Source organism: Agelaius phoeniceus, chromosome 8 (assembly GCF_051311805.1).
Source record: "Agelaius phoeniceus isolate bAgePho1 chromosome 8, bAgePho1.hap1, whole genome shotgun sequence".
Taxonomy (NCBI): Eukaryota; Metazoa; Chordata; class Aves; order Passeriformes; family Icteridae; genus Agelaius; species Agelaius phoeniceus.
In genome coordinates, this window is record NC_135272.1 from 28,933,439 (window position 1) to 28,949,477 (window position 16,039).

General features: G+C 38.4%; 1 protein-coding gene across 8 annotated transcripts in view; it reads left to right on the forward strand.

The window, feature by feature from the left end:
- The window catches only part of MAST2 (microtubule associated serine/threonine kinase 2), a 187,115-nt gene that overhangs the window by 33,255 nt on the left and 137,821 nt on the right, over positions 1 to 16,039 (forward strand). Inside the window, exon 1 of one of the 8 annotated variants that reach the window (XM_077182471.1) lies at positions 15,068 to 15,848. The exons of 6 other annotated variants lie outside the window; for them this stretch is intronic. In XM_077182471.1, coding sequence (XP_077038586.1) covers positions 15,810 to 15,848 — 39 coding nt within the window. In that variant the 5' untranslated portion in view covers positions 15,068 to 15,809. Of the gene's footprint in view, positions 1 to 15,067; positions 15,849 to 16,039 lie in introns of those variants that run through there. One more of the 8 variants, XM_077182474.1, reaches the window with a different exon arrangement.

Consider the following 16,039-nt stretch of genomic DNA (forward strand, 5'->3'; position numbering starts at 1 on the left):
ATTGAAGATTGGAATGTTCAAACCTCATTATTTTAATGTGGTCATACAGTATAGTGACACTTAAAGTAGTTATGATGAACTCCTATGGCAGGGTTCATAATTTGTGCATGAAAACAAATTATTATGTGAAACTTGGAATTAAAATTCTCTGCCTTGGAGTTTAAATAAAACATGAAACTTCAGGTCTAACATGGTTTCTGTATTTGTCTTTGCTCAAATTAGCAACAAGCATTTGCATACCTTTAACACAGAGAATTCTGCTGTGAATTGTTTACACAAAGTTACAGTGCATGCTCTGAATCTCTCACACAAAGCTGCCTCAGGAGGTGCAGTGTGATGTTTTTGTTTCAGGTGGTTAAGCCTGCAGAGGTACTTTTGGCAAATCTGCATCTCAAATTTTCTAAATATTGAAGTAATTGAAGTAATTTAATGGATGAGCTGTTGTCAAGGAAAATACATGCAGTGCTTATCACAGTGTCAGGAATCCAGGGCTTGGAGACAAAGGTCGGAATGTTCATTCCTGCTTGCATTTCATCAGTGCTGCCAACCTTGGTCAGGGCAGTTTGCACACTGGGCTGCCTCCACTCTGAACTAGATCCTTTGAGACCTCTCCTACCTTTTCAATGTCCCTAAGCTCTCCTTTCTCTCCTGTGCTCTCCCAGAAGTGTTTATTTTCCTCCACGGCTTTCCCTGCCCCCAGCAAAATCCTCCCCACAGTAAAATTCAGTTCTTATTTCTTGATGATAGCCAGAAAATTCTGACTGATTGTGAATTTGGGCTGCTTTATGCACACATATGCTCACTTCTACTGTGACCTCCTTAGTCCCTCTCCACTGTCAGTTCTTTGGACTATGGGCTCCTGGTGTGGGAACTGTGAGCACTGTAGAGTTGTATCTTGTATTGCAGCTTTACAGCTGCTCAAAATTTGCACTCCCCTTTTCTACTGTACAGTTACTAGTTCTGGTACTACCTTTATTTCTTTAGTATCTCCTTGCTAAATGAACAGTGTTCTAAGTCATGAGCTATTGATCCTCAAGATCTTTGAGTCTGTTCAAATGGCAGTATGCAACATAAAAGTCAAGTTTGTGGGTGTTATTAAATCTATCAATAACTATTTGTTTGGTTTTAGGTAAGGTTCTGATGTAGAGTGTTACGAATTTCAAATGCAAAAATTTCTTATCAAAGTTAATTCTTGAATCTTATTAGAATGAAATAGGCTAATGGAAGGGAAGTTTGGCAAGATAAATGATCAGGTGTTTGTAAGGAAAGAGGAACAATGTTTAATGTGGCAAACATGCAGAACTCTCTGAATGGAGAGGAAAAGAGCTATGTCAGCATTGCCAGATTATATTGATCAGGTATCAACATCAATCCTGATTAAACAGGCAGCTGTTTAAAGTGGTACTTTTGACAGTGACATCTTTTATTTTCTGTATGATTACTGGCCTGCTGACATGTTTACTTTCTCAATATAATTTACATATTGTCTTTAAAATGTTGCTGACTGAGAAATAGTTGAAGGCAGCAATTATACAAGGCAGAGTAAGAAAAAAATCAGACCTTCTTACAGCTGATATGAACATGTATGAATATCAGGTAATACCTACAAACAAACCAGTTGATTTATGTACCAACTTAATTCTAGGAGAGCACACTCTAATAAATTAAATGGCTTGCTTATCTTCTTACTTTTTTATGATAAAGGTGCTTTAGAAATCAGTATATATATATATATATATATATATATATATATATATACGCACACACACATATATATATATACATACACACACATACATATATATATATCTGAGACTTAAAAAGAAAATGGCTGCAAATGTTTCTATAAATGAGGGTTGTTGAAACCCTTGGGAGACCCTGTTCCGTGTGGTTTATTGTCAGACAAATCTGTGGTATCAACTTCCCAGGGAAAGTGTGAAGAATGGATTAAAAACCATGTGAGGGTGCTTGGCTATTAAACTTGGGTCTGCAATGAAGTGATAGATGTCTCTTACAGTTCTAATTGCTGAATTTCTCTATTTTTCCATAAGCAAAAGGTGAACTGCTCATTCCCTTGGCTTACTATAAATTGCAGTAATTCCAAGGGAAATGTGTGATGGTGCTTAGCTTCTTCAGTGAAGTACATTAATGATGCATGCCCTTCCATCTGCTTTGGATTTCTTTTTGTCCCATTATCAACAAGGATTTTATCATCAAGCTTTGCCTCCGTTGAGTGCAATCTCCATCTGAGAATAGTCATGGACAGCTGTTTGTAATGGTCAGCTCCATTTTTCTTTGCACATCAGGAAACATCCCCAGTAGTTTGGGTGTTCAGAAGTAGGTAAGCACTATTTCACATTCTGGAGCAAGCCATGAAATGTTGTTTGAGCTCCATTTTGTGTTATGTAAAAAGGATAAAGTTGATTTAACTCCATTTCACCTAAGCTATATTATTGAGCTTATGCTTTGTGTTATAAGCTTCTATTCTGTGTTGACTCCCCCAATTCAGGGTAGTGGAAAGCATATAATAATGTTCACTGCCCATAAGTGTAATTACTACACTACAGTATGTTTTACAGATAATTAATCCCATAAAATGCTCAAATTCTGTCATGGCTATGCTGAGGACTGCCTGTCTCATTCACATGCAGTTCTGTGTCCAATTTCCTGTCCTCAAACTGCATGGGAAAGGTTATGGAGGCTGGAAATGTGGCTGGGTGGTGCTGCATGTTTAAAGACCCTGCTCTCTGCTCCCTTTTGAAACAGGCAAAGCACACCCACCAAACAGGCAGAGCACACACCACCAAGCCTTGAAGCTTGGGTCTAATTAAGGTGTATTAATTGTGCATGGCAGGGGATGCTGACTGCAGTGTGCTGAGGAGGATTGGACACCCTGGAACAAAATGTTAGTGGGAGAATTCGCTTGCTTCTGTGTTGACTGGGCACATGCCATGGTGAGAGCAGACTTTACATGTTCAGTGATGGTTTCATAAAACAGATCATGCTCCAGCAAAGATCCCATGGGAGGAGGAGCTGTTGGTGTCCTTAGCAGTACTCAGTTCTGGTTTAAAAGGTAATTAAAAAAAAAAAAAAAACACCCTAAAAGCTGAAATAGAAATAGAGGTATGCAAAGCTAAAAACAGTAAAAAAAAAAAATCTGCTTTGAGTTTCAAATAGATGAACCAATTTAGAAAGAGAAGTGTGAAGAACCAGGAACATCAGTGAAGAGACCTGGATCTTTATAGTCTTCACAGGACTGAACTAAGGACCACTCCTTCAAGGCAGCAGAGGAATGCAGAGTTCCCCTATCCTACCTATGAATAAAAATTAAGAATGGTTAAAAGGAAAGCAGAATGGTGAGGAACAGACCAAAGTAGGTTATTAATTCAGTGAGTGAAAGGAGATAATGACACAGCTTTAAAATAATTCAAAGATGAAATGTGTGAACTACTATTTGTGCTGTATAGGCAATTGCTTAAAATAGTCTGAGGACTGGAAAATGGCAAATTGAGTACCAGTATTTGAAAAAAGGGTTCCATGAGAGATTAATGGAGTTAGAGTTGCAGATGTTCCCTTCATGCTGTAGGTGCCTAAATCCTAATTCCTGTGAGTGTAATTTACCATTTGGTTGCATTAACATGGTACATCCACAGAGCAGGTCATTCAGATCACCCTGACAGTGCTGACCTCACTGTTCATTCTCTGTTAGAATACATTTGTCATCGGTGGCTTTATTTTTAGGTCACCCATTCATATAATAGAATCATAGAATGGTTTGTGTTGGAAGGGACCTTAAAGACCCTTTTGTTCCCACCCCCTGCCATGGGCAGGGACATCTTCCACAAGACCAGGTTGCTCAAAGCTTCATCCAGCCTGGCCTTGAACACTTGCAGATATGGGACATCCACAACTTCTCTGAGCAACCTGTGCCAGTGCCTCCCCACCCTCATAGTGATAATAATTTCTTCCTCATATCTAATGTTATATGCATGGCTGTTCTTTTGACATAGAAAGGTCATATTCCCTAGCAATTCTTCTGACAGCTACTTTTAAAAATTCAATTGATTGGCAGGTTCTTAACCCAGAAAGTTTTGCTGTTTCCTGGAGATACATTTTCTTTAGAAATGTAGTTTTCAGTCAAGCTGTAAGCTCTGAACAATTCAGAGCATTCAGATGTTTACATGTTTACTTGATCAGCAGAGACAGTAATTTAAACAGCCCAACCTCTACCTCTCCCATTCAAAAGCACCTAAGAACTCTTCTCAGAAGCCACAGTGATTTATTTGCAACATTTTTTTTTCCTATGAAAATCTCAATAACCAATGCTATGATGCTTCCCTACTTGTTCTTTGGAAAAGCTGATACAGGACTGAAATAATTATTTTGCCTTGGACATTGTCCTAGCTGCTCTGAAACCTCCTTGATAATCTGCTTACTTGTTTGGCTGGGCAGGAATGGACTTTGGCTTGTCCTCTGCTTCCTGTTGCAAAAGCAGCTTTGATGGCAGTTCTGAGAAGGAAAGGGAGCTGCTAGCGTGGGAAATTCAGGAGCACAGAACAGAGCAAATCAACTACAATCAACTGATAATGCTGATGTCTGATAACTCAGAGGTATATTTAGAATGCTGCTGCTGTTTTCATGTTTGTCTTTTGTTGTCCGTTGCAGCTCACACTTGCATTTAGTTGCTTTCTACTTCAGTGACTTCGAAGGAAACCTAAGGAGACAGGAATTTCTTCAGCTTCATTAACTATTCTGGAAAAAGCTTCTCCTTTTCTTGAATTCCACCTTGCCTGTAGACATTTGTGTTCTGCTATGAGATCATTCTGTCAATACAGGCTTGTTTACTTTACAACTTCAGCAGTTTTGGGAGGCTCCTTTCAATACAGAAACATCCACCTTTTGCACTAACAGGAGCATGGAACTGTGAATCACAAGTGATGATTGTCAGTGTTTCTTTCTTCTAGGAAGACCTAACGGTAGAAGTGAATTCTCTGTTTTCTAATGTAGTTTCCTGTGTTAATTGGTTTCTTGCTGGATCCTGTCAGCCTCACCGTGATACCAGACTTCTGAGATGCTTATTTTGTGGATGCATTGAGAAAAGGCTCTCCTCCTTTCATGGAAAGAATTTTCTCTAGGGATGCTGCCAAGTCTCAGAAGACCAAGAAATGATATGGTTTTGTATTTAAGTGTAATCAAACTGGCATTCATGATCATTTTGTCTCTTTAGAGCAGGAACAGCTCTGTAGATGAATATATATTTTTAGCATTGGCTTTAACCAAAATTGAAAGTAATGGTATAAATGATCCTGACTGCCAGAAACACTGAACAGTAGTAGGGAGTCAGTTTCTCCAATTGTTCCTTCTTTCCTGGTAACTTACAAGCCGCTGGCCAATATCATCCAGGCTTGAAAAGAATAAGAAATGTCAAAAATAACTGTAATTGCAATACTATAAGAACTGGAAAGCGAGTGGGAGACACCCCCTCACATTCTCTCAGTGACAGTCAGTTTGTTGTTTATTGTGGTTTGGCAGCACTGGTTGACACTCAAATATGACAGCACTGGATTAACTGGGGGAGGTGCTGCCTCCAGCTGGGTGGAGAGCAGAGGAGGAGAGCCAGAGTTACCTCTGTCAGGGCTATGGGAGGGAGCAGGAGACAAAAAGTCAAACTCAAGTCTGTAAGAAATTGGGCGTTTTTAATCCTTGTTGCTGAAGAAGCAGCTTGTTTATATTGCAGGAATGAAAGAATCTGGCATCCTTCTGTTTCCAGGAACATGGATGTTCATGACCTAACTCTGGGCAAGGTTGGAAGGGCAGCTTTTGAAATGCTTCCCTGTAGTCAGTTTGGCGTGTTGCTTTTGCTGTGGGAGGAGTGGTGGGATGCTACTTCAGCAAACTGGAGGTCTTTCCATGTGTGGTGGCCTTTGCAGTGCCCTGTGGCTGTCCTGCCTGGGACTGCACTGCAGGGTCAGCACAGGGAGTGGTGGATGTCTTCCCTGGGCTGTAAATCTGACCTTCCAGAAAGGAGGGAAGGGGACCCTCACGGTTCACTTGTGCATATTGGAGCTGAGCGTACTTGTGGCATCATCTGCAGTTTATTTCTTTGCTTTTCACTACTAACAACATTACAAAAATTAGTATTCTACAAGCTTGAAAGACAGACTATTATCTAATTGGCTTTTGGTTAGGAGGATACTGATTTCTAGGTCAATGTAAAACAAATGAGCATTTAAATTGAAGAGGAGCAGCTGTTCCAAAGCCCCTTTCCACAGTGCCTGGTTTTGTTAAGGATAATTATGTCTAATTTTAAATTATGATAGCTTTGAGTATTGAGCTTTGCCTTGTTACATCCACTAGCTCATTCTCCTTCATCACTAAGAATGTTCTATCATGGAGCTAGGTTTCTGATTGGGTTTATTTTTCTGGGCCTTTTGAATTATGAAGAGAAATATAGCTTTAAGGATGGCGTTTTCAACACTTTCATGCCAATGTTACCACACTCACATTTTATTTTTTGAGGTCTCAAAACTGATACAGTGTGTCTGATTCCTGTGGAAAGATACTGCTGGGAAAATACATATTTATGTAAATGTGTAAGATTTTTGTTCATATTTTTAGCTTGACTATGGAAACGTCAGACTCTAGTGCTGAAAAATCCAAGAAAGCTCTTGTCAGCCTTGGAAGGAAACATATGCTAAAGATGTCCTGTGGATTACATACTGCTTGTTTCAATTAACACATTGATATTCTCTGTCAGTTCTAGAGACAAAAAGCCCAGGTGACAATTCAAATGATGCATGAAAATAACATTTCAATTTTTACTGGTGAGCTCAGATTTTTTTTTTAAACAAAGAGCAAAAGATTTCAACTGTTTTGGTCAATGTTACATTAGTAACTCAGTAGTATGTCTGAATTCTTTAAGGAACATATATTGTAAAGATGCTGCTGCAATGGAGCACATTTGTTTTTCTGAAGCGTTTGCCACTGGACATGTATTGTTGTGTCACATGTAAGAGTTTTGTGTTTGAGTTTAATTTGGAGTAAAGTGTAAATGTACCAAGAAATGGAAAACGTATATATTTGACTTAATTTGAAATCCAAGCATTTTTTATCTGCTACTTTTATGGAAGGAGACATGTTTTCACATGCCTTTTAAAATAATTATTGTCACACTTTTCTTTTGAGAAATATTCTTTGAGTCTTTTAAGCCAGCAGTTTTACTGTCTTTTGTTTCTTCTCTCCTGACTGAATGTAAGTGGTTCTATTAAAAAAACACCAAAAAAAGTTCAAGAGATTGCCAAATTACTATTATGTCTCTACTCTTTTTTAAGTGAAAAATAGCTTTCAAATGAAAAAAAAAACCAACCATGAGAACTCATAAAAATGGGAGGTCTGATGCAGATCCTGGAAAAAAGGGAGAATTGAAAAAAAAGTTATCATTGTACTGTAAATCTTTGAAATCTTGAATGAATTTATTATTTTTACCTTTCTTTCTGTTTTTGTTCAAGTTTAGTGGATAAATGTCAGAAAAAAAGAATATCTATAAAAAAGCTTTTAACTTGTCCAGCACTTTAAGGAGATGACAAAATTGTGAGAAATCAATAGCAAAGTTTTGTCTGAGACCAGAAACGGAAGAATAAAATCCTGTCAGAATCCATCAGTAAAAACTGCTGTGAGATGTCTCCCTGGATATCGATGTAAGCTTAGTCAGGTATAAATAAGGAGAGTAGGACAGAATAAAGCCCTCTAATTCCAAATGTTTTGGCTTATCTTCAAGTATTTATTTCAAAGGCAGTGTTTGATGTATATCATGTTGGTCTTAAGCCAGCAAAATGGTACAACCTGTGGAGCTCTGTTTAAGCACTTTAATGTCAGTGGGAAACCAAAGTAAAATTCATGGTATATAGAAATGAATTGTATGTGGATTAAGTTGGAAAAATATATTCAGTGCTGTAGACTCTGTTCTGAGCAGAATAATTAAAGAAAAAGCGGTTGTTGAGTTTCATGGCATTTTTCCTAATGGCAGTGTGAATCATTATTTGTAACTATTTTACCAGTGTAATAGAAGAGGTTCCTTGTCTCATGAAACATCAAATGTTTGTTTTGAAGAAATGAGTGTTCAAATATCCTACAGATACAAGTGGGAGGAAGATACAGTGAAATACAGCTCGGTTTGGTCTCACACCTCTGCAATTTGGTGTCCTTACAACTCTTTTAATGAAAAGCGCCATCTTTCTATTAAAATTGTCTAGCTTGTACTTCAAAGTTAAATGTGGCTTTATTGATGAAGTAAGAATTGGAAGCAGAAGTTTGGGAGGAGTTCACAGAAAAGGGAAGTGTGTATATGCAAACCACTGCTGCTGTGGTGAGGCTGCAGCAAGGGCAGAGCTGGTCAGGAGTGTGGACACTGGAGCAAATCTTGTGTGTGCAGTAAAATGTTGGGAGTATTTATCAGTAAGTGTGTTTGCATGAGATATGAGGTGCATCTGTAATTTGTAGCTTTGCAGAGCCAGTTTCTAGGGCAGAATAGCTTCTGGGCTAAATGGATTCATAATGTCTTTCCTGGGGGATTCTTGAAACTACAGCCTTTGTTTCCATAAACATTTCAGTAAATGTCAATAGCTTCATTTGGGAAACACACAAGTTGGTTTTGAGTCCTTGAGCTTTGGGTTTGTTGTCATTCTGATTGGAGTTATTAATTACTGAGGTTTAAATCCTAACGTTTGAAGCATGAGGGTTGTCTTATAATAAAGAGAAACTTGATTTTGGTAGTCATCAAATGTTTAGTAAATAGAAATTATATTTTCCTCAGGTTTAAATTTGCAGTCTATATTGAAAAAGGCTTTTCTGCCTATCAAAACCACGTTTCTTTTAAAAATGGCATTGTATTTGAAAGGTAGCATGAGACAAGCTGCTTTCCATTCTGCTCTAATGGCAGTTCAGCTCCAGAATATGAATTTGCATAGTGAATCCCACCTTTTCTATAAATATGAAATTTAATTGGAGATTCCTTTCCAAAGATGTTAGCTTGAGCCAAGGTTCTGCCTGGAAGCTGGTGTCTCTTCTGCATGTGCCTTCTCTGTTACAGTATGGAAGCAGTTGTTCTGTAGATGAATGAACTCTTTCCTCCAGCCTCGTCGGCAGCAAATTTACATTTGTATGGAAGATGAGTGGGAGTGCCGCCTTTCATAAGGCATTGGATGTGGGGGATGGGGCAGTCTGGCCCGGGAATCTAAACCTAACAAACTGGGAGCACAAAGTGTGCTGTGAAAGCCTGAGTATTGTGTAAACCTTGAGGATTTTAGACATTTTTTCAGTGTTTCTTTTTCTGGGACCAAGCCTCGTAAGCAGTGGCTCAGGATGAGCTCCTGCTGTAGTTCATTGCTAATGCACAGCTTTGCTCCAAAGGTCTTACTTTATCAAACTGAATCTTGTAAATAGGCAAGACATCCAGAAGAAATTCAGACAAGCTGTCAGGCGAGTTTCCTTAGGTTGGCTGCCAAGTTGTTGTTTTTTCTTTTTTTAAAAAACAAGTTACCTCATCAACCTTCCTGGTTTCAGTATTCTGTCAGTGTATCTTGAAGAGACACATTTTTAAATCTCCAGATAAACACAGCTTGATCAAAATAAATAAAAAAGCCCCAAGCACTTAAGTTTCAGTTTGACAGCGAAACATTTGGCTCATTTTTTTTTTTTTGCACAGATAAATGCTACCAAAGACTTAAAAAAAATGTCACTAAAGTTGTCAGCTTTTAAAATTTTGGAAAGTGATCTTTTTTTCCTACCAGACAATATGTTATGTAAGGAAATGTTATAGCTTTAAAGTTTCCCACAGCTTGATATCTTGTTGCTTTTAGTTTTGATTAAATAGAGTAAAAACTATAATGAATTAGGAATTATGAAATTCATAATTTACATTATGAAAAATGTAAATTTTGACTCTCAGTATTTTAGATCAGGGCATTGGTTCAAGAAATTCCTTGATAATACAATATATAATTAAAACCATTGCTTCTTGCTGCAGAAAATTGAAAAGCTGCTGGTCTTTTTAGCCTGATTTTTGGGTGGGAACACTCTTTGTGTGGAAAAACGTGAATTGGTGATCATCACAAGATCATCCTTTTGTGTAGTGCTGATGTCCTTCACACCCCATCTCCAGTGATGGGGCCCTGGTTGTGTGAGAGACTTTCTGGTGTTTTTGTGGTGAATATGAAATATCAAAAGTTTCTAAGTGGTCAATATAAGTGGACTTGGACCTTTGGAAGGACCTCCAAATTCTCTGGAGTTAGGAATTTAAGGAGTGCAGTTATTGGATTCACTTAAGCTACTCTAGACAGCACACACATTTTTGATCCACAATGTGATGATTTGATTGCCAAGATGACCTTTACTGGTTTTGCCTTTTTGGTAATGGTAGTTTTCAATTCTGATGCAACAGTATAAACCACAAAAGATGTCAGGATGCAGTGCCAAGAACCTGAAATGACTAGGAAGTCATAGCAAAATTATTTGCCTTATTTTAATTTGTAGTTTTTTCACGGATGTGGAGTGATACCTGAAATTCACTGCAAATATCAATTACAATTTCAGATAGGTAGTTTATATTCCGCATAGAAAGTACAATATGCAAACTGAACACAGCTCAGAGATGAGCCACGTGATTCTACACAGATATGTCTTTGTGCATATGTAAATGCACTCTGATATAGTAGATACAGACTCCTTTCTTATTTATTCCCCTTTGCAGTTGCTTTGGTGAGTAGAAAATGTGAGTAATAGGATAATAGCTTATTCAGGAATTCTCAATTATGTTTCAGTAAAATGTATTGTACACAGGAGCAATTGCACAACTTCTAAGTGACTTCCTGTGGTCATTGCTTTTCTGACTGTGAAATTGGTCTGTCCTTGGTCATCTTCCACTGATGCTATTTGAAAACCTGTGGGCTGCAGAAGAGCTGAAAGAGTTGTTGTTATGATGGTACTGGAGTTAATAGATGGAAAACTCTTGTCATTTTCACCTTGGAAATGTTCTGACCTCTCAAATTTTTTTCTTTTACGAGAGAGAGAAGTGATAGATTTTGGTAGCAGGCAGTGGAATGGGGTCTGAATCAGCATGAATGAGAAGAGATTTCTTCTTATCAAAAGACATAAACTGCTGACCAGAATCCAAGCATAGACCCCTTCTAGAGACCTCTGAGAAGTAGGGTTGTTTGCTGTCTAGTGTGTAAAAGGTAAAATTCCAGGTCCTCTTAATATTCTTCAATGTCTTGTCATACATATGGCTTTTCCTGGGATAATGAAAGGAGATTAAGTTCTTGAAGTCTTTTAACACTGATGTTTTTCTACCCTGGAAACATTTTGTTTTGGATCTTTCATTTTATCAATATTAATTTCAAAATATAGGCCACAGACATGATTTTCCATGGTGATGTCATCAATATTATATCTAGAGACAATACCACTAATTTATGATGTGTAAGTTCTTTTGTTCTGTTCAGAGATTCCTCAAACTGTCATAGCTACATACTATTTTTAGAATTACTTTTTAGTTTAAAAATTCACTGTTACACCTGGTTCATTTTTGGAGTTTGGATCCCTTTTAGGATGCAAGACACTTTTGTCTTGGGCAAGCACTACCTTTGGGCTTTTTACTTAAACAAAGCCACAGAATGGTTACCCTGGCTGAGCCCAGGACCTTATCTCTGATTGCTGGTGTCTAAGGCAGAGTCTCTTCCCAGAACACTTGCAACTGTTTGTGACTCTGGGTCAACTTCAGTGTGTTTCCCTCTTTTAAGAGTTCTTGGCAGATTCTTCAATGCATTTGTCCAAACACTTCTGCCCATGCTTGTGATTCTTTTCCCCTCCAGCCTTTTACAGCCAGAAATAGCCCAATGTGACTGTTGTGTAAAGCAGTAGCTCCTTTTGTTTCTTTGGAAATTGCTCTTAGCCTGGTTTAATTCACCCCAGTATTGGCAAGTTGATAAACTGCCCTTCCCTACTTACCAGGTTAATCCTTGTAGGAACATACTGGAAGTTCATGGCCATTTCCACTTCTTGATTTCTTCAAATCAACGTTCAATAAAGAACTTTCTCAGAGCTTTTTCAGAGCACTGCAGCTAAACAGGAATTGGTTTGATTATGGCCAGGAGATCCCAATGCTACACTACCCTTTCTCTTTCCTTGTTGCTGCAGAGCAAAGCAAATTTTCTCCAGATTTGTAAATTTGATGGAGGAAGGAAGAACTGAGTTAGGAGCTTACTAAAGTTGTTGGTTAACCAACTTTAAAGTCCCTCTTTTAATCTCCCTTCCTAATTTCTTTTAGTGAAGTTGAATATTAAGGTAGGTACTCTCATTCTTAAAGGATTCAAGTATTACATGACCTCCTTATTTTTATTTTTTTTCCTCCTGATAAATAGTTTTTTTGTTAGACCCTTTCTTGGTGTTGCCTGCATCTGGAAACTGTTAGGGAACTTTCTTCTAGAATTAACTTTTTATATAATTGATAAAATTACATTTTGTCCTTCTGTTTCTTTAATATCTTTCAGTAATACATCCTTTAATGGAATGTCTTAGACAAATACTTTCTCATCTCTAATTGGAGACTTACCTGCAGACCTTTTAGGATGTTAAAATCAGTGTCTAAGGGTAGTGTAATATTTTGGTGAAATGATGAGTAAATTAAAATTTCTAAAGGTAGTATTTAGTAAAAAAATTTTCCATGTCAGAGAGTTGCTTTGAAATTCCATTTGTCCTAAGTATTGGTCCTAAGTATTTTCTCCCATCTTCTTTCACCATTGATTTTCTGTGGTAGATTTTGCTGAAGGAAGAAAAAAGAGAGAGAGGATGAGTCTTAACAGTTAAAAAGCAGAGAGGAAAAGGTGGTTGCTCCATTTGTGATGTTTTTGGTGGGGGTTTTTGAGCTGATGTTTAAGCAAACACTGAAGAAGGGAAGGGGACAGGGAAGCTAGAGGAAAAGCCATGCCTGTTTTTTTTTTTTTTTTCCAGCAGCCCCACTTGGCTTCTCTAGCCCAGAAACTGGGGAAGTGTGGCAGGCAGCCAATTTGAAAGCATCCTCCCCAAGAAAGCTTGAAATTTGGAAGAGAACAGATGATTCTCATGATATTTCAAGACTCATGCCAGGCTCAATCAATTACAAGTCACTTGTGGAGACATATTGAGAATTGGCAATGTCTGAATATTATGGTAAATAATCCAGGAAGGATTAGATGTATATGTGCCAATAAGAATGCTTCCAGTTATGTTATGGAAATAAGTTATGGTTATATACTACTGTTATCTGCCTGAAACATTTTCATTTAGTGGTTGATTTAGGAGGAGATGACAATGGGAATGGTGTTGCATGATTGTTAAGATGCCTTGATTCCTCTCACAGAATGTGTTGTTTAATGCTGGTGCCCTTAGAGGAGGTAAGATCAATGATCTGGTTAGTTCATGGTCTAATAGAAATATTTCTAAAATCTATTGTAGACTAAAATAAACTGCAAAGTGCACATAATGTATGTGAGCATGCATGCCAAAATGTTTTGTTTCTATGAGATTTTCTTAGGTAAAAATAGAATTTGTATAGTACTAATGTCTGATAACTGAAGTTGATATTTTGTATTTTTTCCTGAGGAAGCTTACTTCACAGCAAAATGCAAGAAATGATATTGAAAACCATCATGAACGTTATCCCAGTGAAGTCCTATGATCATTTTACATTCCTGTGCGCTTTAAAACCGAGCTTAATCTGTATTTTTATGTCGCTGTTCCCCCCGGTGACACATCCTTAAGTTCTCCCGCAGAGTTTTGTGGCTGGCTCGCTGTTCCCCAGCCCCATTTGCAAAAGCAGATGCTGTTCCTTTAAAATGAAGTGGCTCATGGAGTTGTTTTCACTAGCGCAGGTTTTTATATGGTACAGTAGGCTCCATGCAAATGAGCTCTGCCCTCTCCGGAGCGCACAAAGGCGCTGCAGCCCTCGTTCGGCATTCGCTCGTGTAAATCGGCAGATGGATGGAGGCAGGCGCGGCAGCCGCAGGATTTATTAGCTGCTCTCAATAAAAGACCACACTCGCTCCGCCGAGGATCAGGAAAAAGCCTGGTGAATGGGATTGAGTTGTATCTGCTTTCAGCTGACTTTACAATGATGTGTTCAGCTCATGTGACTCGGTCACTTAGCATGAAGATCAGCTGAAGATTTCCGTGTAAATCTCCGCTCCTTTAAGCACGGCCAGACCCGTGTGCTTGGCCGGAGACTCTTTTGGCTCGCAGCTGTCAGAGCTGCGGGGACAGGAGCGCTGCCCGGGCTGGGCTCCGCTCGCTGCTGCTTTGCACACTCGAGGATGTCTGGCTGAAATCCCCTCAAAAACACAGCTCTCGATGAAGTTTGATTTGTGTATCTCATGAAATCCTTCAGAAGTTAGGTTCTTTTTAAATACAGTGTTTATATTCAGAAGTTATAAATAGGCTCTCTTCCTAAGCTTTTATCAGGAGATGAAATCTGTTGCTTTAGCTTTCTGCTAAAATATTGAAGGTCATTGCGGCAATAGGTTGTTCATTATATTTGCAATACTTTCTTTTTTCCTTTTTAATCTAGAAAGGGCATGTGTAGGACAAAGGCTTCTTGACATGCTCAGAAATTTAAATGATACTGGCATGAACATACCTAGATTTTTGGTTTTACCGAAATGGTGTTTGGTATAGCTAGAAGCATTGTTGTTGTTTTATTTTTCAACACATGCTATATGCTCGTCTTTTAAAATGGCATTGGCATTATGGACCTAGAGGGGCAAAGCCCTTTTTGACCTTGCTGGAGTTGTCTGTGTGAAGGTAGCTGGAAAACAGGAACTGCAGGACAGACTGAAAAAGCCTCAGCTGAACTGTGCTTTTTCAATTTTTTTTCCCCCCTGCCTTTTTGCGATGGATGACGATGAGGGAAGGGCTACTTCAGACAGCTCTGTCAGGGATGAATAGATGAATGAATTCTTAAATGTTCAGGACTTGCAACATGTGTTCCAGACCCTTCAGCACATGAGAGTCGCAAGATCTCAGCAATGAGCTGAAGAATGTGCCGTGCCTGCTGCATGGAGGAGCCCAGCATACCTCAGAGATAGCAGAAACAAAAGAATGTGTGACAGTATCTGAAGAATCTCACAGTTGCTTTGTCTTGCAAAGGAGTAAAGGAATTTTTCAGAATTGGGAAAAATAAAATTTCCATGGTTTTCATAGAGAGATTTTTCTGTATTTTTGGTGCCAGCGTATCGTCCTGTGTGCCCACAGTATTGCTTTTTTAGTTAGCGTGACTGTGTGTTTTTTAAAGGAAATGTGACCTGGATTTTGTGAGCTTATTATACACAGTAAATGAAGGCAGCTGTTTTAGCTTACTGATCCCTTATAACAGCTCGAGTAAATTGAAATAAAGCAAAAATGCATGTGTATGGGATCTGAATTAAATTCCACTCTTTGGCATTACGTGGAGTTGTGGATTATTATTATATATTTGTAGAGAGCTCTGTGTATGAGGGGAGTGAGACATCCAACCTTGAAAAGATTTAGGAAAGTCGAAGAGATTTTTTCAAATGTGACCTGCTAAATCTGCCACAAAGAGGCAGGCAAAATTACATACAGATAGTCAGAGACTGGGCTGCAGCTCTTCCTGACAGGCAAGTGAAAGACCATGTCCTATTTTTAGCAAGTGGACGGAGGGCGAGTGGGAGGGGGAGAAAAGTTTGAAAATAATGGACTTCTTTAACAGTTAGAGAGCAAAGCTAGTGAGAAGCAAGTGAGCTTTAGTGATCAGCAGTGGAAATATGGATGATTCAAGTATTCTTCGAAGAAGAGGGCTGCAGGTAAGTGTAACTTCAGCCTTCTTTTATTTATTCTTCTGCTTGTAATGTGACAGTCTCATAAAAATGCTGACAGTTGTTTGGTGTGAATCAGGTTGACTGAGAACATAATGATACTAGAATTTGAGTTTTTCTGTTTTTACCTAGTGTATATTTTATAAATTAAAAGCAGGATTTTGTATACAGTAATAAAA